The sequence below is a fragment of the Choloepus didactylus genome, chromosome 14, assembly GCF_015220235.1.
Source record: "Choloepus didactylus isolate mChoDid1 chromosome 14, mChoDid1.pri, whole genome shotgun sequence".
Lineage (NCBI taxonomy): Eukaryota > Metazoa > Chordata > Mammalia > Pilosa > Megalonychidae > Choloepus > Choloepus didactylus.
This window is the reverse complement of record NC_051320.1, coordinates 97,139,225-97,157,236: the sequence shown is the minus strand read 5'-3', so window position 1 is coordinate 97,157,236 and position 18,012 is coordinate 97,139,225. Positions and strand designations below refer to the sequence as shown.

The 18,012-nt window shown below is 57.8% G+C and overlaps 1 protein-coding gene across 3 annotated transcripts in view; it reads left to right on the top strand.

Annotated features, from left to right (window-relative positions):
* Positions 1 to 18,012, top strand: part of TSNARE1 (t-SNARE domain containing 1) — a 143,795-nt gene that overhangs the window by 84,860 nt on the left and 40,923 nt on the right. For 2 of the 3 annotated variants that reach the window (XM_037803640.1, XM_037803641.1), the window contains exons 7-8: positions 14,546 to 14,636; positions 17,796 to 17,870. In XM_037803640.1, the coding sequence (XP_037659568.1) occupies positions 14,546 to 14,636; positions 17,796 to 17,870 (166 nt within the window). The remainder of the gene's footprint in view (positions 1 to 14,545; positions 14,637 to 17,795; positions 17,871 to 18,012) is intronic. The other variant, XM_037803642.1, reaches the window with a different exon arrangement.

The following is an 18,012-nucleotide window of genomic DNA, read 5'->3' as shown; positions in this document are numbered from 1 at the left end:
ATCCGTGCACAGTGTGCATTTGGTGAACAAGTGCTCTGGGGCTGCGTCTTACACTTGGCGATCCCTGTGGTGTGTGGTCCCTCTCTGGACGTTCTTTGGGGGCACTTTGGAGGTGCTGAGGGCTCCAGTGTGCGTGGGTTATGGACTCTGGCTCCATGCCTGGTCTGTCCGCCCTGCTTGTCCTATGCTCGTGCACTGTCCCCACGGACGTCCCCATGGTGGAGTCCCGGGGTCCCAGAGGCTCCTGCCCTAGATCCCTGGGGCTCTGGGACTGGCGGGTCTGTGGGGTGCATGTGGGGGGACCGGGTGCTCGTGTGTGTGTGTGTGTTTCTGGGCTGTCTTGCTTACGTGCTGAAGGGGGACGGGGCAAACGTGGGTCCCGGAGGTGAGAGCTGTCGCCGTGACCCCCCGGGGCCTGCCTGCCCCTCTCCCAGCCAGCCCCAGCCCCAGGTCTGGGCGCTCACCTTTGGGTGCCTCCCTCCCACCCAGAGAGGCTTCCTGCCCGCTCTGCGTGCCTCCCTGTCGGGACCTTCCAGAAGCATCCAGGACCTCATTCAGTGGTGGAATTATGTATGTCTCGGCCAGTTAGCATTTTAAAAATTGTGTCTGTGACCAGCATAGGGCTCCCAACTCTGTTTTCTCCACGTTGACAGAGTTGCCAGGTTTTTACTTTGCCAAGTAAGGACATTAAAAAACAAACAAAATAAAAACACATTACCACCCGTTGTTGCCATCATTTTATAAAACAAAATTTCAGCACCACCAAAGTAGGGAGGGTCTGATCTCAAGAGAGGACAATCCTTCCCATTGAATAACTGTCCCTTCAGAGGAAGCCCCCACGGCTGTGCGCGTTTTCTCGTCTCACTCGGGGCAGGTGGGGCTTGGCCGGCTCTAGCCCCTGCCTGGTCCTGGGCTGTGGCCTGGTGAGGAGCCTGCCTGGCTGCGCCAGCTCGATCGGGGTGGCTGGTGAGCAGTGGGGGTTGGCTGGGGCCTCGGGTCAGCCCCTCGGGGCAGGGGCAGTGGGTGTTGCAGCGGCTCCCGCGACGGCTCTTCTGGGCTGTGGCTCTCAGCTCGTGGCCACCCCACAGGGTGGGCACTGCCACCGTGGCTCCACGGGGAAGATGCTCAGGCCTAGAGCGGCCACGGAGGGCTCAGGTTGGTCTGAGCAGGCGGAGGAGGGAGGCTCCTTCAGGCCCTCTGTGGGCACCTGCACTGGGCATGGAGGCCACCAAGCTCCTCTGAGGGGGCTGGGCTTGGTGCCAAGCTGGGCTCCCTGTGCCACTTCCTGTTCTCAGCCCCCATGGGAACCGGAGTGGTGGGGAGGCGTGCAGACCACTGCCCATCGTGCATGACAGATGCGGGAGGGAGGGGGCGGGCGCACCCAGGAATCCAGGGGGAGCCGGCTGAGGTCCAGCGGGCCCAGGCCACAGCACCCTGCTTCCGGCATGTTCCTGCACTGATGGTGAGCACTCTGCCACCTTTCTCTTTCCAGAGGGGAGCTCTGTTGCCACGGAAACAGCCGCATCAGAGCTGAGAGTGGTGCTTCCTGGCACCCGAAAGGCAAATAGGAGATGGGTGGGTGGGCTCACTGCGGGGCCCTCTCCCAGCCGCCTGCATGCGCCCATCGGGCCTGCCCCTCCCCCACCAGCCCACCGCGGAGGCCTGTGCCCGTCCTGGCCCCGCAGGCCTGCCTCTCCCCATCCCTGCCGGCCCCCCTTGCCGCCTGGGCGTTTCCTTCCCGAGGCCACATGGTGGTGAATGAGCCCCTTCGGGTGCCCCCGTGGCCTGGGTGCCTGCGCGGGTCTTGGCCCAGAGGGAAGCTGGGGACAGGCCGGGAGCACCTCTCGGGGCGGCTCTCCGGTTCACTGAGGCCGGGCGGGGGCCGTGGGCAGGCTCGCCCCTCTGGCCCGGTGCAACCTCTGCTTGTCACGTGGGGACAAGTCCGGAGGGGAGCCCCAGGAGAGGCTGCCGTTCTGAGGCCCAGCGGGGAGGGCTCCACGGAGGAGGTGACCCGTGGGCAGGGCTCAGGGAGAGCGGGGAGCCCCCTGCAGGCCAGGCCCGGGACAGCAGGGTGTGGTCAGGGGAGGCTTCCTGGAGAGGGGGCCCCTGGGCCCCTGGGGAGGGGGGTGGGGACCCCGCAGGAGGACCCCCAGGATAAGCATACTAGGGGGCACCCCCTCCCACGCGCTGGGGGGCACAGGGCTGTGGGCAGCGCCCATGGAGCTGCGGCTGGAGCCTGGGTGCCTGCTCTCTGCCCGCAGCGTGCGGGAGGGTTTGTGGGGGAAGGGGGCCGATTCTGGGGGTGCGGGCTCTGATTTGGAGCATGACATCTCCCTCCTGGCTATGGGCCATTGTACCTGGGTAGCCCACCTGCCTGCTCCCAGTCCTGACCCCCCGAGACGAGTCCGAGTGGGCTGGCTCTCTCCCTCCCGCTGTGGCTGGGGATCCAAGGGGCCGCCGCCGGGGCTCAGCTCCTGCTGTTGGCACAGATGGAACCCACTCCCCGCGGGACTCCAGCCCGCCCCTGGGCCGCACCCCTTACCTGCCCCGTGGGGGCACGATCGGGCTCCTCCACCCCCCACACCTGGGGCGAGCACCCACTGGGTGACCCTGGAGTGGGAGGCTGCGGTTTGAGGTGACCGCTGCAGCCCTGCCCAGCCAGCCCCCTAGATGCCGTGATCGGGGCTGTGAGCCGGGCCCAGCATCCCTGCCCGGACTCGCCCATCAGAATCGGGCACCAGGAGAGTCTAGAAGCCTGGGGTGAAGTTAATCCATGGTGGCTGCTGCACGGAGTTCCTGGAGTGGAATTCCCGGGGTGGAATTAGCCCTGGCCGATCCGCCTTCCGCCTGGACACTGACCGGCTTCTCCAAAGCTGCCCTCAGGCTCAGAGGCTCAGACACACACAGGGCCCCCAGCTCACCCCTCCCCGCTTCCTCCTTTCACATGTGGGGAAACAGGCCTACAGGCAGGGAGGGACTTCACCAGCCTTGCTGACAGCAAGCGGAGCTGGGGCGAGGACGTCCTCCAGGACACTGGCTGGTGCCCATGTGTCACTCTGCAGGGGGAACGGGCTGTTGTGGGGCAGGAAGCTCAGCTCCATCTGGGGCGAGGAGAAGCCTTAGAGCAGCCCCAGGGCCAGGCCGCGGCTTGAGGCCTGAGGCCTGAGGCGGTGGGTGAGGGATTTGGGTGGGCACAGAGGGATGGCTCACCTGTGCTGCCTGGTGTCAGGGGCCCTTGAGAGCTGGGTGCTGGAAGCTTCTGGAGTCTTCTGCACTCACGTGTAGGTGCCTGGGCTGCCACCCACACAGCTCACATGGTCTCCCTGGGTAGCAGGGGCTCCCTAACAGAGTGGTGGCCTCTTTGTTGCCGTGAGTGCTGCAGCTTCAGAGCAGTGGTGCCGCTCTGCTGTGACGCAGCCTGGAGGTCATAGGCACCTCTTTTGCCACCCTCTGTAGTTCACAGCAGCGGCCGCCCACCCAGGTCCAAGGGGAGGGGACACAGGCCCTGCCTCTCCTGGGAGCAGGGTCAAAGGAAACTGCCACAGGTCCTAAAGCAGCCACGGGCCTGGCCAGGAGGCGGGGCGGGGGCCGCAGCCATGTGAGTGGGTCCTGACGGGTGGGAGTGGGGTGGGTGCGGTGGGTGCTCTCAGACCCCACGGTGCCTTGTAGGGGTACACTGAGTGTTATGTCCAGAGCAGTGGGAAGCTGGTGGAGGCTTCTAGAAGGGAGTGGCATGAGGGCGTGGAGACAAGATCTCTCTGCCTCCCAAGTCCCCCATCAGCAAGTCCAGGGCCCACCCCTCGTTCCTCGATGCCCGGGAGGTGGTGCTGAGGGCCCATCCAGGGCACACGCTGCCTCCCCCGGGCCAGCTGCCCCCAGTGCCTCCCATCTCAGCCCCCGTCCAGGGAGATGCCACACCACCTTTGCTGCCACCACAGGCCCAGCCACTCTCAGGAGGCACCCTGGCTCTCCCGCCTTCAGTCCTCTCCCATCATCACCTGGCCCCCGGCCCCACCCTGGCAGTGCCTCCTCCCGGCTTCCCCCTTCTCGGCTTGCCCCATGGTTGTTCTGTCCACACCAGCCCCTGCTCAGGACCGTCCAGTGTCCTCTCGCCCAGAACCTGGCGGTGGCCTCCCGGCCTGCCTGAGTGATCCCCACCTCCCAGACCTGCTCCCCCACGGCCTGTGCCGTGACCACTGCCACCTCCCAGCCCCGTCCCTCACCCACCCGCAGTCCCCCCAGCCTCCGGCCTCGGGCTCTGAGCTGCCCTGCTCTCCGCCTCCCTGCACCCTCTCCCCAGGGCGCCATCACGCAGGCGCCGCCCGGACCCTCCCGAGTGGCTGCCTGAAGTGCCGCGTCCCACCTCTGGTGGCGGGGGTGCAGCCGCACACCTCTGCCCTCGCGTGTGTCCCGGGCGCTGCCGGCTCCAGGAGGCCAGGCCTAGGTCCGGGTGGCCAATTTCCTGGGGGCTGTGGGGGCCCGGACTGCAGGACAGGTGCAGCGTATCGGGACAGAAGGACCAGGCCACGCCATGGGTTGTCTCCAAAGCCCGGGGGCCATGGGCCCACCCTTTCCAAGGGGACTGGCTGGGGTGCTGTGAATATTCTACAAACACAGGCGGAGGTGCTCGAATGCACTTGCATCCGGAAGGGAAAGCAGACTGCTGCCTGTGCACGGGACGCGTGTGGTCTCGGATCCCAGATGCGAGGCGGGAAGTTCTCAGGGCCTGGATGTGGGGATCTCGGCTGTGCCCTGCCTCCACCCACCGGCCCCTGCCTTACCCTGAGCTTCCGTGTCCCGGTCAGTGCCATGGGGTGGGGGGACAACGGAACCCCGTGTGCGGTGGTGGTCTCTAAAAGGCATCTTAAGTGTCAAGTCAATCAAGAGGAGGGTGAGCAGGTTGACGTGGCGCCCAGGGCGGGCGATGGAGGGGAGTGGGGCAAGCTGCCCCTGTGGCTCCTCACTGCCCGGCCCCTCTCAGCACCGGGCCGGCCTCCCCGCTGAGCTGTCCTACCCTGGCCACTCACCTGTGACCTTCCTGACCTGGCGGCTGATGGGCAGCAAGCTGGCTAACTGCAGTGTCAGTGCCGTGCAGGTCAAGCACTGTCTACTCGGGGCCCCCAGTCACTTGGCTTACATGTCTCATGGTGACAAACCAGGGGTCATGGTTCCGGGCTTCACACCGTACTCCACATGTGAATAAGGAAAGGGGCCTGGTTTCCCTCAGCATAGAACTGAAGTCCTGAGCTTTCCTTTGCCTCCCTGGCTCATCGCTGAGCTAGCCCAGTGGCTAGGTAGAGCTCATGGGCACCCTAGGGTGGCCTCCCTGATCGGGGACCCACCGTGGTGTCTGGTTACCTGGGCTGCGGCTACTCCCCACCCCTCTGTGAGCCCCAGAACTGCAGACGTGGGGAAGGAGGAGGGGAGCCCCATCCCTGCGGCCTCCTCAGTGCCCTGAGCTCCTTCCCAGCAGGGGAGTGGGGCTGGCCCAGCCTGGTCAGGAGGCCCCAGGCCCAGCGGGATCTGCAGGGGTCACCTTGCAGGCCTGGCCTCACAGCGGAGGCCCAGCAGCCCCTGTCGTGTGGTCATTTCAGAGCAGGTGTGTGCAGCAGGTGGGTCCTTGATGGCCTTCAGGTGGTCGGTCAGCCCCTTGGAGAGGAAAACAACCCGACTGAAAATCAGCCACCAGCCCGAGCTGGCACAGGCATGACCCCAGACCCCGTGGGTGTGCAGGGGCACCCCTTCTCCCTGGGGCCTGGGCGAAGCTCTCCCAGCTGGTGGGGTTAGGGCCCCCCGACACTCAGCAGCAGCCCCAAGCCTGCCCTGTTCCCCGCAGTTCCCCGCCGTCATCTAGAGTCTCCAGGGATAGACACGGGTTGGGAGCTCAGGCTGGAGGGAAATACATGTTGTCACTGCGTCTTGGTAGGGGCAGTCCAGGGTGCCTGGCAAGGATCCGGCCAGTCCCTGCAGCACGGAGCAGGTCCAGGGCAGGCCGAGTAGCTGCCGGGCACTCCCTCCGTGCCAGGTGAAGGGGCAGGAACAGCCTGTTGGCCATGGAGCCTGGTCCTACTGTGGGGTGCAGGTGGGGACGGGGAGGAGCCAGATTCACTCTGGGGCATCGCCCTGGCGTGACCCGGGGCCCAGGAAGCCTGAAGTCAGCTGCTGCCTGCTGCTCCTGGCCCCTCCCCCTTCCCAGCCAGGCACTGGGCATGGAGGGGCTGGGCGCAGGCCCCCTCCCCTGGCCGTGGTCCTGGCTGACCTCCTGGTGGGGCAGCCTTGGCCGAGCTCATGAACCTGTCTGCGGCTGGGGTTTCTCATCCACAGAACCAGGACCGAGCGAGGTCAGGCCTCCAAGGCCAGTCGGGGCCCAGTGACCATGGCGGCACTCCTTCCCCCGTCCCGTCTCCCCAGGGGCCCGCCCGGGTCAGTGGCTCCGCCTGGCCTGGGGTCCAATGAGGCTGATTGGCCGGACAGCAGGACGGGCTGCGGGGACAGAGGGCGGCGTGGGAGGGGCCTTTGCCCTCCCCGCCCCCCAGCCATGGGTTTTAAGATTCTCTAACACACACCATTTCTTAAGAAGGGGTACCCAATGGGGTGGTCATTTTTAAAAAATTAAACAAAACTGTATGTATTCAAGCATACAGTTAAAAAAGCAAATAAACCAAACACCCGAAAAGATGAAACTTGTCTTGTTTGGTGGGAGGGTTGCTAGTGTGATCACTGTTTCAATCCCATACTCTTCCCTCGGATTCGTTGGCCATTTTCACGTCCATTTGGAGCTAGAAGCCCACCGAAGAGCATGCAGCCGGGGCCAGATTTGGGGGCTGGTCTGGCCGCAAGCCGCCCGCTTTCCTGAGGCCCGGCCTGACCCTGTCCGGCAGAGAGGACCCCAAGGGCGGGGGCCGAGTGGTTGAGGGGCCCTGGCCCACTCGCCCAGCCTCGAGCACTTTGTGCACGGGGTCCCAACCCCACATCCCTTACCGTGTGGCTAGCCCAGATGAGGGGTCTGGGACTCGGCCACCGTCAGGGGGCTTGCTCCAGGCCCTCACTAGGGGTCATGCTTGTGTCACAACGGGTCTCCTCCATTCCTGGGATAAATGTTTTGTACGTACCGCTGGACTCGGTCTGGGCTGATGCTTTACTGAGTTTTGCATCCATGATCATGAGCACAAGCTCTGTAATTTGTCTGGTTTTCGTGTCAGACTAATCTTGGCTTCATAAAGTGAGTTGGGAAATGTTCCCACCTCTTTTATTTTCTGGAAGAGATTGTTTAGCATTCTTCCTTAAATATGTGCTAGAATTTGCCAGCGAAATCTTGCGACCTTCCAGTCTTTGTTGGAAATTTTAAGACTCTAAATTTATTTTCTTTCAATTGCAATTTCTTCAGTAGAAACACAAATCTTCAGATTATCTTTCTTGTTTCTTTCAAGGAACTTGCCTTTTTCATGTAAGTTGTTGATGTGTCTAATATTGTTCGTGTTATTATTCCTTAAGGTTTAAAATATGTACCTTTAATTAATCATGGTCTGCATTCAAATCGCCCTGCTTTCTTCCTGTGTATCATGTGCTCCTGATTCTTCTTTTCTAGCTTGTGTGCTCTTCGTGTCAGGCATTTTACTTTTACGGATGCTATAAACCCACAGTATATTGCGACCATTTTTGCTTTAAATAGTCAATTATCTTTTGGAGCATTTAAACATGTCAAGCTGTAAAAAAATATTTACTGAAATTGTAACTATTTCTGGAGATCCTTGTTTCTTCAAGCAGATCCAAGTCTCCCCGGGTTTCAGATTCTTGTTGCATGTAGAATGTTTTGTAACATTTCTTGTAGAGAAGGTCTTTGGTAACAAATTCTCTTAGTTTTGTTTGTATGAAAGAGTCTTGATTACCTTTTCAATTTGAAATATATTTTGCTGGGTATTGCATTCTGGGTTTAACTTTTTTCCTTCAGTACATTTAGGATGGCTCCCCAATTTCTTGGGCTTACGTAGTTGCTGATGAGAAGTCTTCTGTAATTCCTTTCCTTTGTTTCTCTGCCTATAAGGTGTTGTTTTTTCCTCGTTATGTTTGTGTTTTACATTAATTACTTAATTACATTTAGCATATTTATAGTGGCCATTTTAAAGTCTTGATCTGCAGATCCAGCATCCCTGTCATTTTGGGGCCTGTTTCTGTGGATGGATTCTTCCCCAGGTCATTGATTCCCTTTCTCCTACTTCTTACTGTCTGTTAACTTTTTATTGGGCATGAGACGCTGTGAATTATGTTTTCGAATGTGTGGATTTTGTTGTCTTCTTTTAAAGAGGATATTATGTTTCGTTCTGGAGGCAATTACGGATCAACTTGATCATTTCGAGCTTCGTGAACTTTTCGAGGTGGGTTGTTGTAGAATCTGCTGGAGGGGCAGCGTGGCCCTCCTCTCAGGCAGGCCCTGGTCTCTCCCGCATGCCTGGGCGGTCGGCCGCTGCCTTTACTCTCCCTGGCTGCCGCCCCAGGGCCTGTCGTGGCTCTGGGAGCCCTGGGAGCTGTTGGGCCCAGAGCCTTAGTCCCCGGAAACCCCAGGAAGTGTCACCCTCCACGTGCACGGCTCAGCACTCAGCAGAGACGGGGTTGCCTGTACAGGTCTTCAAGTGCGTTTCCTGCGTAGCTCTCTCCTCTCTCCACTGCAGCCCCCCTGGACTCGGATGTCTGTCCCCTCAGCTCCACAGGACGGGCTTTGGGCGTGAGTCCCACTCCAGACATCACAGCCTGCAGCGTTTCCCCAGCAGAAGCACAAGGCAGTCGGAGAGCCTGCTCAGCCGCTTCTCTCTCGCCGGAGATCAGAGGCCCGCGGCGCCTCTCGTCCAGTTCTGACCACTGGCGTTTCAGGATGTTTTCTGGTTGTCTGTTGTTTGTGACACGAGAGCAGTGGGGGCCCTCTTGTCCCGTCACAGCAGTGGTGGGATTTAGGAGGTGGCCTTGCTCCTGTTCACCCTTCCAGGGGCGTCCAGTGCCCAGGCAGCTCTCGCCTTCGTCCAGTCCCTTAGCTGGGCCAGGCTCCTCTGTCCCAGGAGGGGACTGCAAGGTCTGGCTGGGGTCTTCATTCCAGGACCCTCGACCCTCATCTGCTTTTGCCTGTGGTTAATTGGGCATTAAAGTGTGCATGAGGCTTCTGTTTCGGGCCTGCTGGGTCCACTGTGAGCTGATGAGAGCCGGGGTCACTTTGACCTCTTTCCACTGACCAGCAGGAGACCCTCCTTCCGGGGCCTTGATGGCCACTCCACCCCAGGGACACAGCTGCCCTCGGCTCTTGTGACTTCCTCTGCCACCGCGGCCAGTGATTCCCGCCATGTGGAGGTGTTGGGGTGGGCACCCGTGTTGACTGCTGGGTTCTCTTTCCCACGCTCTGGGACAGTGTCTCAGCTTTCTCCCCGGTGTCTGGCTCTGGTTTGCTCCTCCCGCACCTTACCAGGTATCGGCGGGACCCGTTCTCTCCGTGGTCCTTGGTTTCCTCACAGGAAAGGAGGCTTATCTCACCCGGTGGCGGAATTCCATAAAGTCTGCACAAGAAGGGCTTGGCGCCACGCCAGATGGACAGTGCCCATTACCGTTTTCATCATCAACACTCTGGCGAGCCCCTGCGGGAGCCCACGTGGCCCTGTCCTTGAGGAGGGCCCAGCGTGAGGGTTTAGGCCAGAACTTCCCCTGATGAAAGCTACTTATTTGCTTCTAAGTGGGGCCTTAAAAACACTTCCCTACCCCCCAAGTCCAGGCTTGTTTTACCTGCAGTTGGGGTTGTGGGGTGTGTTCCCGAGGGACCGCTCACGCTCCTCCTGCAGGCCCCGGGCTCCCGCCTCCCTTTCTCTGTAGAGTCTCCTTGTGTCATTTTGTGAGTTTGTTTTTAATCATGTTACAGATGGTAGAGGCACCCACCTTCAGAAGGCAGCTCAGTGAACTTTGACAAATGTGCACGTCACATACTCATGCCCCCAGCAAAACGTGGGGTATTTCCATCCTCCAAAACATCGTGTTGGGCCCCTTCCTGTCAGGGCCCCTCACACTCCTCCCAGATAACCACTGACCTGGTTTTCAGCATTACGGAGTAGTTTTGCCTATTCTAGAACTTCACATAGTTGGAATCACACATGTGTCCTTTCGTGTCTGTCTTTTGCTTTCCTGCTCGGTGCACTGTGTTCATGATTCACCTCCACTGGTACATGCTGTCCTAGTTTGCTAATGCTGCAGAATGCAAAACACCAGAGACGAATTGGCTTTTATAAAAAGGGGGTTTATTTGGCTACACAGTTACAGTCTTAAGGCCATAAAGTATCCAAGGCAACACATCAGTAATCGGGTACCTTCACTGGAGGATGGCCAATGGTGTCCGGAAAACCTCTGTTAGCTGGGAAGGCACATGGCTGGCGTCGGCTCCAAAGCTCTGGCCTCAAAATGGCTTTCTCCCAGGACGTTCCTCTCTAGCAAGCTTGCTCCTCTTCAAAATGTCACTCACAGCTGCACTGAGTTCCTTCTCTTTGAGTCAGCACGTTTACATGGCTCCACTGATCAAGGCCCACCCTGAATGGGTGGGGCCACGCCTCCATGGAAATATCCCATCAGTTATCATCTACAGTTGGGTGGGGCGCATCTCCATGCAAACAACCTAATCCAAACATTCCAACTTAATCCCTGCTATTATGTCTGCCCCACAAGATTGCATCAAAGGATATGGCTTTTTCTGGGGGACATAATACATTCAAACCAGCACACATGCCTTGGTGTTTGCCCCCTTTTAGTGCTCGATGGTGTTCTGTTGTGTGGACACGTCACATTCCGGTTATCCACTCACCTGTCAGTGGACCTAGGTGTATTTCCAGTTTGTGCAGTGACAAAAGCCGCTGTGAATAGTCTCCCGCAAGCCTGTGTGGGGACACGGCTGCCCCTTCGCCTGGGTTAATTGATACAAGGGGGACTGTTGTGTTGAATAACAGTCATATTTAACCTTATAAGAAACTGCCCAACTCTTTTGCACCATCTTACGTTCCTCCCAGCACTGTACGGGCCTTTGGGACTTGTCTGTCTGTACGTGAGCCATTCCAGTGAGCGCGGCTGGGGCCCGGCTGTGCTGCTAATTTGCACTCTCCGCTGTCTGCCCTCTTCTTTTGTGTGGAAGCTTCTCTTCTCTGTCAAACCCTTTACCTCTCATTTATTGGGTGGTCTCATTTATTGGGTTGTGAGAGCTCTTTATACGTTTTGTGTACAAGTCTTTCATCCAGGACATGCAGTGAGAATATTTTCTCTCATGCATAGCGTGCCTTTCCATTTTTTAGTATTTTATGAAGAGCTGAAGATTTTAATGTTCATGATCTCTATTGATATTTTCATTCATGGGTTTTGCTTTTTATAGTTTTATGATTTTTATTGTTTTACGTTTTACTTTTAGGTCTATGACCCATTTTAAGTTTATTTCTGTGTATTTTTTTAATACGATTATCCAATTGTTTCCAGCACCATTTGTTGAAGGAGCTGCCCTTCCTCATTGACTATTCTGGCACCTTTTTGAAAAACCAATTCACCATATAGGTTTGAGTGCACGTCTGGATTCTTCTGTTTCATTGATCTTTATATCTGTCCTTATGATAATACTGTACAGCCTTAATTACTGAAACTTTATAGTAAGTCTTTAAATCAGTTGTGTAAATCCTTCAACTTTATTTTTCTTGAAGTTGTTTTGTATAATTCAAGTCAAGTCCTTTATATTTCAGTATAAATTTTAGAATCACCTTGTCAATTTCTGCCTTCAAAAGTCGCTTACTATAACTTTGGTTGCAATTGTATTGCATCTATAAATGAATTTAGGGAGAAATGACTTAACAATATCAAGTCTTCTGAGCAATGGACATGGTTAGTCTTTTATTTATGTTCTTTTATTTCTTTCGGCAATGTCTTAGGGTTTTCAGTGTACAGGTCTCGAACATACTTTGTTAAATTTTCTCTAATGATTGCATGTTTATACACTATTGTAAATGTCAGCATTTTTAGAACTTCGTTTTCCAATTATTGGCTACAAGTAGAGAAAAACAATTGATTTGTTAATATGACCTTGTATCCTGTGACTTTGCTTGACTCACATATTAATTCCAGGAGTTTTTCTGCAGATTCCTTAGAATTTTCAACATAGAATAACATGTCCTTTGTGAATAAAGACAGTTTTACTTCTTTGCCGTCAACCTTAATGTTCATTATTTCTTTCCCCCCTTATTGCAATGTTGCTTGTAAAATGTTGAATGGAATGAGTGAAAGTACGTACACTTGCCTTGTTCCTCCTATCTTAGGTGAGAGCGGTTGAGTCTTTCACCATCAGCATATTAGATGTTGGTTTGGCTTGTTTTGTGAGTTTTCTGCCTCAGGTATAGGAAGTTCTCATCATTTTCCTAGTTTCCTAGAGTTTTGCCCTGAATGGGTATTGAATTTTGTCAAATGATTTTTTTTTTCTGAATAATTTATTGAGGTGATTTCCTGCCTTTTGTATTTATTCTGATAATATGAAAATTATGCTCACTGAGTAAGTTCCTCTTGGTCATATTATTGATTCATTTCTCTAATACCCTGTGAAGGATTTTGGTATTGTTTTCATGAATGATATGTAGTTTTTTTTTAGATTCCTTGTTTAGGTTTTGGTGTCAAAGTAATGCTTGCCTCATAAAATATCTGTGTTCCCCTTTCCTCCTTCTTCTGGAGAAGTTTTATGGTATTGATATTATTTCTTCCTCAGACATTTGATAGCAAAGCCATCTGTGCCTGTGGTTTTCTTGTGAGATCCTTTTTAAAGTAAATTTAGTTTCTTTGTAGATATAGAGCTATTTAGGTTTTCTATTTCTTCCTGAGTCAGTTTTGATAGCTCATGATTTTTCAAGGAGTTCTTTCTATTTCATCTAAATTTATTGACATAACATCGTTCACAATGTTTCATTACTGTCCTTTTAGTGTTGTGTCTGTGGCCTTTCCCGCTTTGTCATTCCTTATATTGGAAAGTTGTGTTTTTTTTTCCTCAGTTTATCTAGGGACTTATACCTTTAAAAAGTACTTTTAAAGAATGACTTGATTTTACTGATGGTACTTTTATTTATTTTATTAATTATTGACCTTATCCATATTATTCCACTTTGTATTTAACTTGCTTTTCTTTTTCTAACCTCTTTAGATGGGCCTTTGGGATATCGGTTTTATTCTTTTCTTCTCCCTAGCATAGGAATTTAAAGCTCCCATCCTCCTTTGGCGCCCTGTGTTAGCTGCCTTGTGCAGCTGTCATTTCCTCGGGTCTCCCCTGGGCTGTCTCCGGGTGCTTGGTGGCTGTGGTCATCCGGGACCAGGCGGCCGTCGCAGCTGCAGGCGGAGGTCTCCGAGTCGCGGTTGTGGGGACAGCGCACCATGCTCCTTGCCTGGCGGCTCTGCTGCCTGTCCTCTCCCTCCCTTCCCCTGGGCTGCTGGGCAGCCTCTAGTGTCCACAGGGAGCCAGGACAGCTCTCTGGTGCCTGGGTGCCACCGGGCTGGGACCACCGGCATGGCGAGGTCTGAGGCGACGGGCACACGCCCGTGCCCCGGGATGGAGAACCCCTCAGCCTGCCCGGCATGGGGTGCAGGTGCGGGTGGGGAGGACACAGCAGGGGAGGCCCGGGTGAGGACTGTGGGCCCGGGTGAGGACTTGGGGCCCACCCTGGATCCAGGAGGGGCCGGTCGGCCCCCAGGAGGAGCCTGCTGTCTCTTCTTGATGGCGTCTGGGTCACTCTTGGGAAGCGTAAATCTGGCCTGTGGGAGCAGGGAGAGCCCCGGGGCCCGGGCCCTTTGCTGTCCTGGGTCTGGGGGGGGGAAGCATCCGCTGTGCCCGGCAGAACTGGCTGAGGGGCTGGGGAGCCCAGGCCTCCCGATGCCTCGCCTCAGCTCTGCTCCCGGGGCTCCCTTCTCCCTGTCCCCGTGAACGGTTGACCCCGAGGAGGCGCCTTTCCACAGGGAGGGCTTGCAGCCGGGGCCCCCTGGAAGCCAGAGCCCACTTGTCTGTGCAGGTCTGGGTGGGGGCGGCCGGGGAGGCACAGGTGGTCCCGGCCACGGGGTCTGGGAGGGGCCTCTGTCCTGAGGACACTGCCGTCCGCTCCAACGCAAACTCACCTTGTCCGTTCTCTCTCTCTGTCCTCCTCCTCTTGCTCGCTCTGCCCCCTCTGCCCCCTCCCCATTTCCCACCTCCCGGGCCTGCCTGCTGGGCCCTCCCATCCTGCCGCCCGCTCTCTCCCTCCTCTCCCTGTCGCCATCGCTGCCACTTGCCTCGCCGTGTCCTCTGTCTTTCTTCGGGCCTCGGCCTGGTTCTGTTTCTGACTCTCCTTCCTCTTGGCTTCCCCTGTCTCCCCCACTTTCTCCATTTTTACTCGCCCCCTATCCCTTCCTTCCCTTCCTGCGCCTCCTGCTTCCGAGCCCCTCTCCGGTGGATCTGCTGTCTCCCGGCCTATCTCCTCTCCCTGCTGCTTGCGTCTCCCCCCACCCCGCTCCTGTCTCCCCACTTCTCCCCTCCCCCCAGGCACGCGGCGCAGCAGGAGACCAATACAACCGTGGGTGCCAGCACTGGCGCCATGAAGCAGCTGTCTGACCTCCTGCGGGGCACCTCCCGGGTACGTTTCTCGGGGTCTGTAGCTGGGGCCCCCGGGTGCTGTCGTGAGAGTGACCTGGTGCCTTTGTGGGACCCCCTGGAGTGGGTGCAGCCCCTGGAAGGGGAGCCCTGCTGCTGTTGGTGGAGGAGGGGCCCGCAGGGCTGCTCGGCTGGTGGGCTCGGGCCTCAGGACTGGGCGCAGCCCCTGGGTTGGCACTGGGCAATTCAGGTTCACACGGCCCCCCACTGAGCTCCCGCTGTCTGCCGGGTGGCAGCGTAGGTGCCGGGGGTCTCAGGGAACGAAGCAACGGAGGCCCTGCCCGCCTGAGCACGTGCTCTGGAGGGGGTGAGGGCACCCCGAGTTCCCGGGCATTTCTCTGTATGGAGGTCACGACCACCAGCCCCTCCATCATCAGGGTCTCTTCCCCGGGTCCCTTCACCTCCACATCCACGGCCACCTCCAGACACATCTCCGACCCCATGTGGCCAGCATGACCACCGGCAATCCCTTTGTCACGCCCCAGGCCCAGCCTTCCCCTCGGCCACCACCCATTCCCGTCTCCATCTCCACCGCCCGCCGGCTCACACCCCAGCTTCCCCAACGCCGGGGGCGGCCACGCCCTGCCCCGGTGCCTGAAGCCTGAAGGGGCTTACGGGGAACCTCCAGACCCTGGTGTAGGGTGGGCCGGCAGGCCTCGGTCTCGGCCACCTGCTTTTGTAAATAAAGTTTTATTGGGACCAGTGGTGCCCACCCACTCACCTGTCCACAGCGGCTCCGTCCTGTGAGCCGAGTGGCTGTGACAGAGGCCGTCTGGTCTGCAGAGCCGGAAACGTCTCCCCCTGGCCCTGGTGCCGCGGGCCACTCAGGGTGGTGACCCTGTAGACGCCGGAGAGCCCGTGTGGCATGTCCCGGTTCTGGGAAATGTCCAGAAGAGGCCAGTCTGTAGAGACAGACGGGAGAACGGTGTTTGTCTGGGCCTGGGGACAGGGGCAGGGACTGACGGTGAAGGGCAGGGGAGGGTTCCGGGGTGATGGAAACGTCCTAGACGGTGGCGAGGGCTGCACAACCGTGTACATTAACTAAAAGTTATCGAGCTGCACACTGCCGGTGAGTGGTTTTTGTGCTGCGTCAATTAGACTTTTGTAAATTTGTCATAGGGAAAAAGTAGGCCCAGCTCCAAAAGTTGTGTTACATGTTGAGAAATCAAATGCACTAAAAAAGTCATTCTGGGAGCAGGGCCCATTCCCCGGTGGTGGGTGGACGGGGTGCCCCGGGGTCTGGGACTGAGGGCAGCACTGCCCCCTGCCCTGCATGGCCTCAGCCGCCCTGCCCAGCTCGGTGGTCACGGGCTGGTCGCTCGGGGGAGTCGGGCGCGTCTTGGCCCTGAGCTCCTGGGCGGAGTGTCCACAGCTCTTCCCGAGGGGGCACTGGCTGCACGGCGGCCCCGTCGGCAGAGGTTTCGCAGTTCTGGTGTTTATGTGGCCTTTCCCTGTGTGCGTTTGCCTTTTGCCCTTTGACTCCTGCCTGCCTCCATCTGTTCATCCAAATGTCGGGGGAGCCCCTGTCACCTGAGGCCTGTGCTGGGGCCCGAAGGGGAGAGGGACCGCATTTCCTTCCCGGCAGGGTTCGTTATTCGTCCAGTCTGTTCACTGGACATGTTCCAAGAGTCTCCTGCACCCTTGACTTTGGGGGGGGTAAACGCTCGGGTAAGACATGGCCCCTCGACCCAGGAGGGCAGGCCGGGCTGGAGGCTGGCTCACATCAGGTCGGGCGCTCGGTCTGCACCCTCAGGTCAGGGGTCACAGCCAGGGAGCAGCTCTGGCTGGATTTGAACTCGGGCCTTCCCGGTCCGGAGCCCCTGTTCTTGCCTCTGTGTGCACAAGTCCTCAGCACCGGAGCTGGGGTCCTGGGAAGGTGAGAGGGATTGTTTCCAGCTGAACATGTCCTTCCACCCACCCACCCATAAAACCCAGCAACGTTTCTTGAATACCTGCTCCATTCCTGATGTGGGGACAGGGCAGTAAGGGGATTTCCTCTTTTGCAGCTCTGCGTCTTGTGGGAGCACCGAAGGCAGTGTGCGCAGGGCATGATGGGGGCCCAGGGAGGAGTGAGACTTCTGTCTTGGACGAGGGGCTTCCCAGAGGGCAGCACATCAGGAAGGGGCCACTGTGGGGGCTCCTTGGAGTGTCTGGGTTTGAGTGAGACCTCATGTAGTGGCACTCGGTGCCTACTTACCAGACCAGCGAATAAACGAATGAGAGGATGAGTGAAAGGGCCTTGACTGGGGAGGACCCGAGGGGTGGTGTTTGCTGAGAGGCCCTTGTGGGTGGAGGAGGCACCGTGTAGGCCAGGGTGGGTGGCTGTGGCACTGGGCTGGGGGCGGGGGCAGGGAGGCTGACATGCTCGGAAGTGTCTTAAATTCATGAGGGACAGGTGAGTTAGGGCTGCTTGTTGAAGGGACAGATTCCCATGTGAGAACTTCAAAGCCAGTGACCAAGGCCCCACTTTCCCCAGCTCTGCGTGCAGAAGGGGTGCCGCTGTGCAGCTGCAGCAGGTGCCGTGGAGGGAGCTGGCCCCGGGGAGTGGGCCGGCTGTGCTGGGACCCCAGCCCGGGGAAGTGGGCTGGCTGTGCTACCTGTGACGGGTGCTGGGATTCAGATGATGGGCAAGAAATCATGGCCCCGTTCCAGCGAGGAAGGGGTGGTGCGGGGGCGGAGGGAGGGGTGCCTGTGAGACCTGGGGGCGGAAGGGATGCTTGGGTGGCTGCAGTTCTGAGGAGGGCAATCCGGCCCCGCCTCACGGGTGCTGAGGGGAGTGGGCTCTGGGTTCAGGACCGGGCTTCACCACCCGTGCAGCCTTGAACAACCACGACCCAGAGCCAGGATCTGCTACGCTGTGCAACGGGGATGGTGACAGTTCCCATGTCCTCGGGTGTGCAGTGTGCTTCAGGCAGTGCTCAGCTGCGTGGTCTGTGGGGAGGCGTGTGGGGAGGTGACTGGGGCAGTTGTCCGAGTGACGTGGCCGTGCCCATGGGCGTGGTGCTCACAGTGTTCACAGGGCCCGAGGTGGTGTCACTGGGGGTGATGACAGAGCTGGGGCGCGGTGCAGGTGCTACGAGGGGGCTGAAGGGCCAGACCAAGGCCCCAGCTGCCTGTTTAAGCCACCCTCTTCTGTTTGCAGCAGGAGCGACTTCAGCTGGACCGCCTGAAAAATCAGCTGTCAGACGCCATTCAGCGCTATGGCGTCGTGCAGAAGGTGAGGAGCCCTGCAGCAGGGGTGGGTCCACTCTGGCTGTCAGAACCAGGGACTGGCCCGGTGGGCTGTCTGCCGGGAGCCAGGGTCTGGGCGGGTACCCTCAGGGCCTGGGTATGGAAGGGCTTTCCCTTCATGCAGTGCT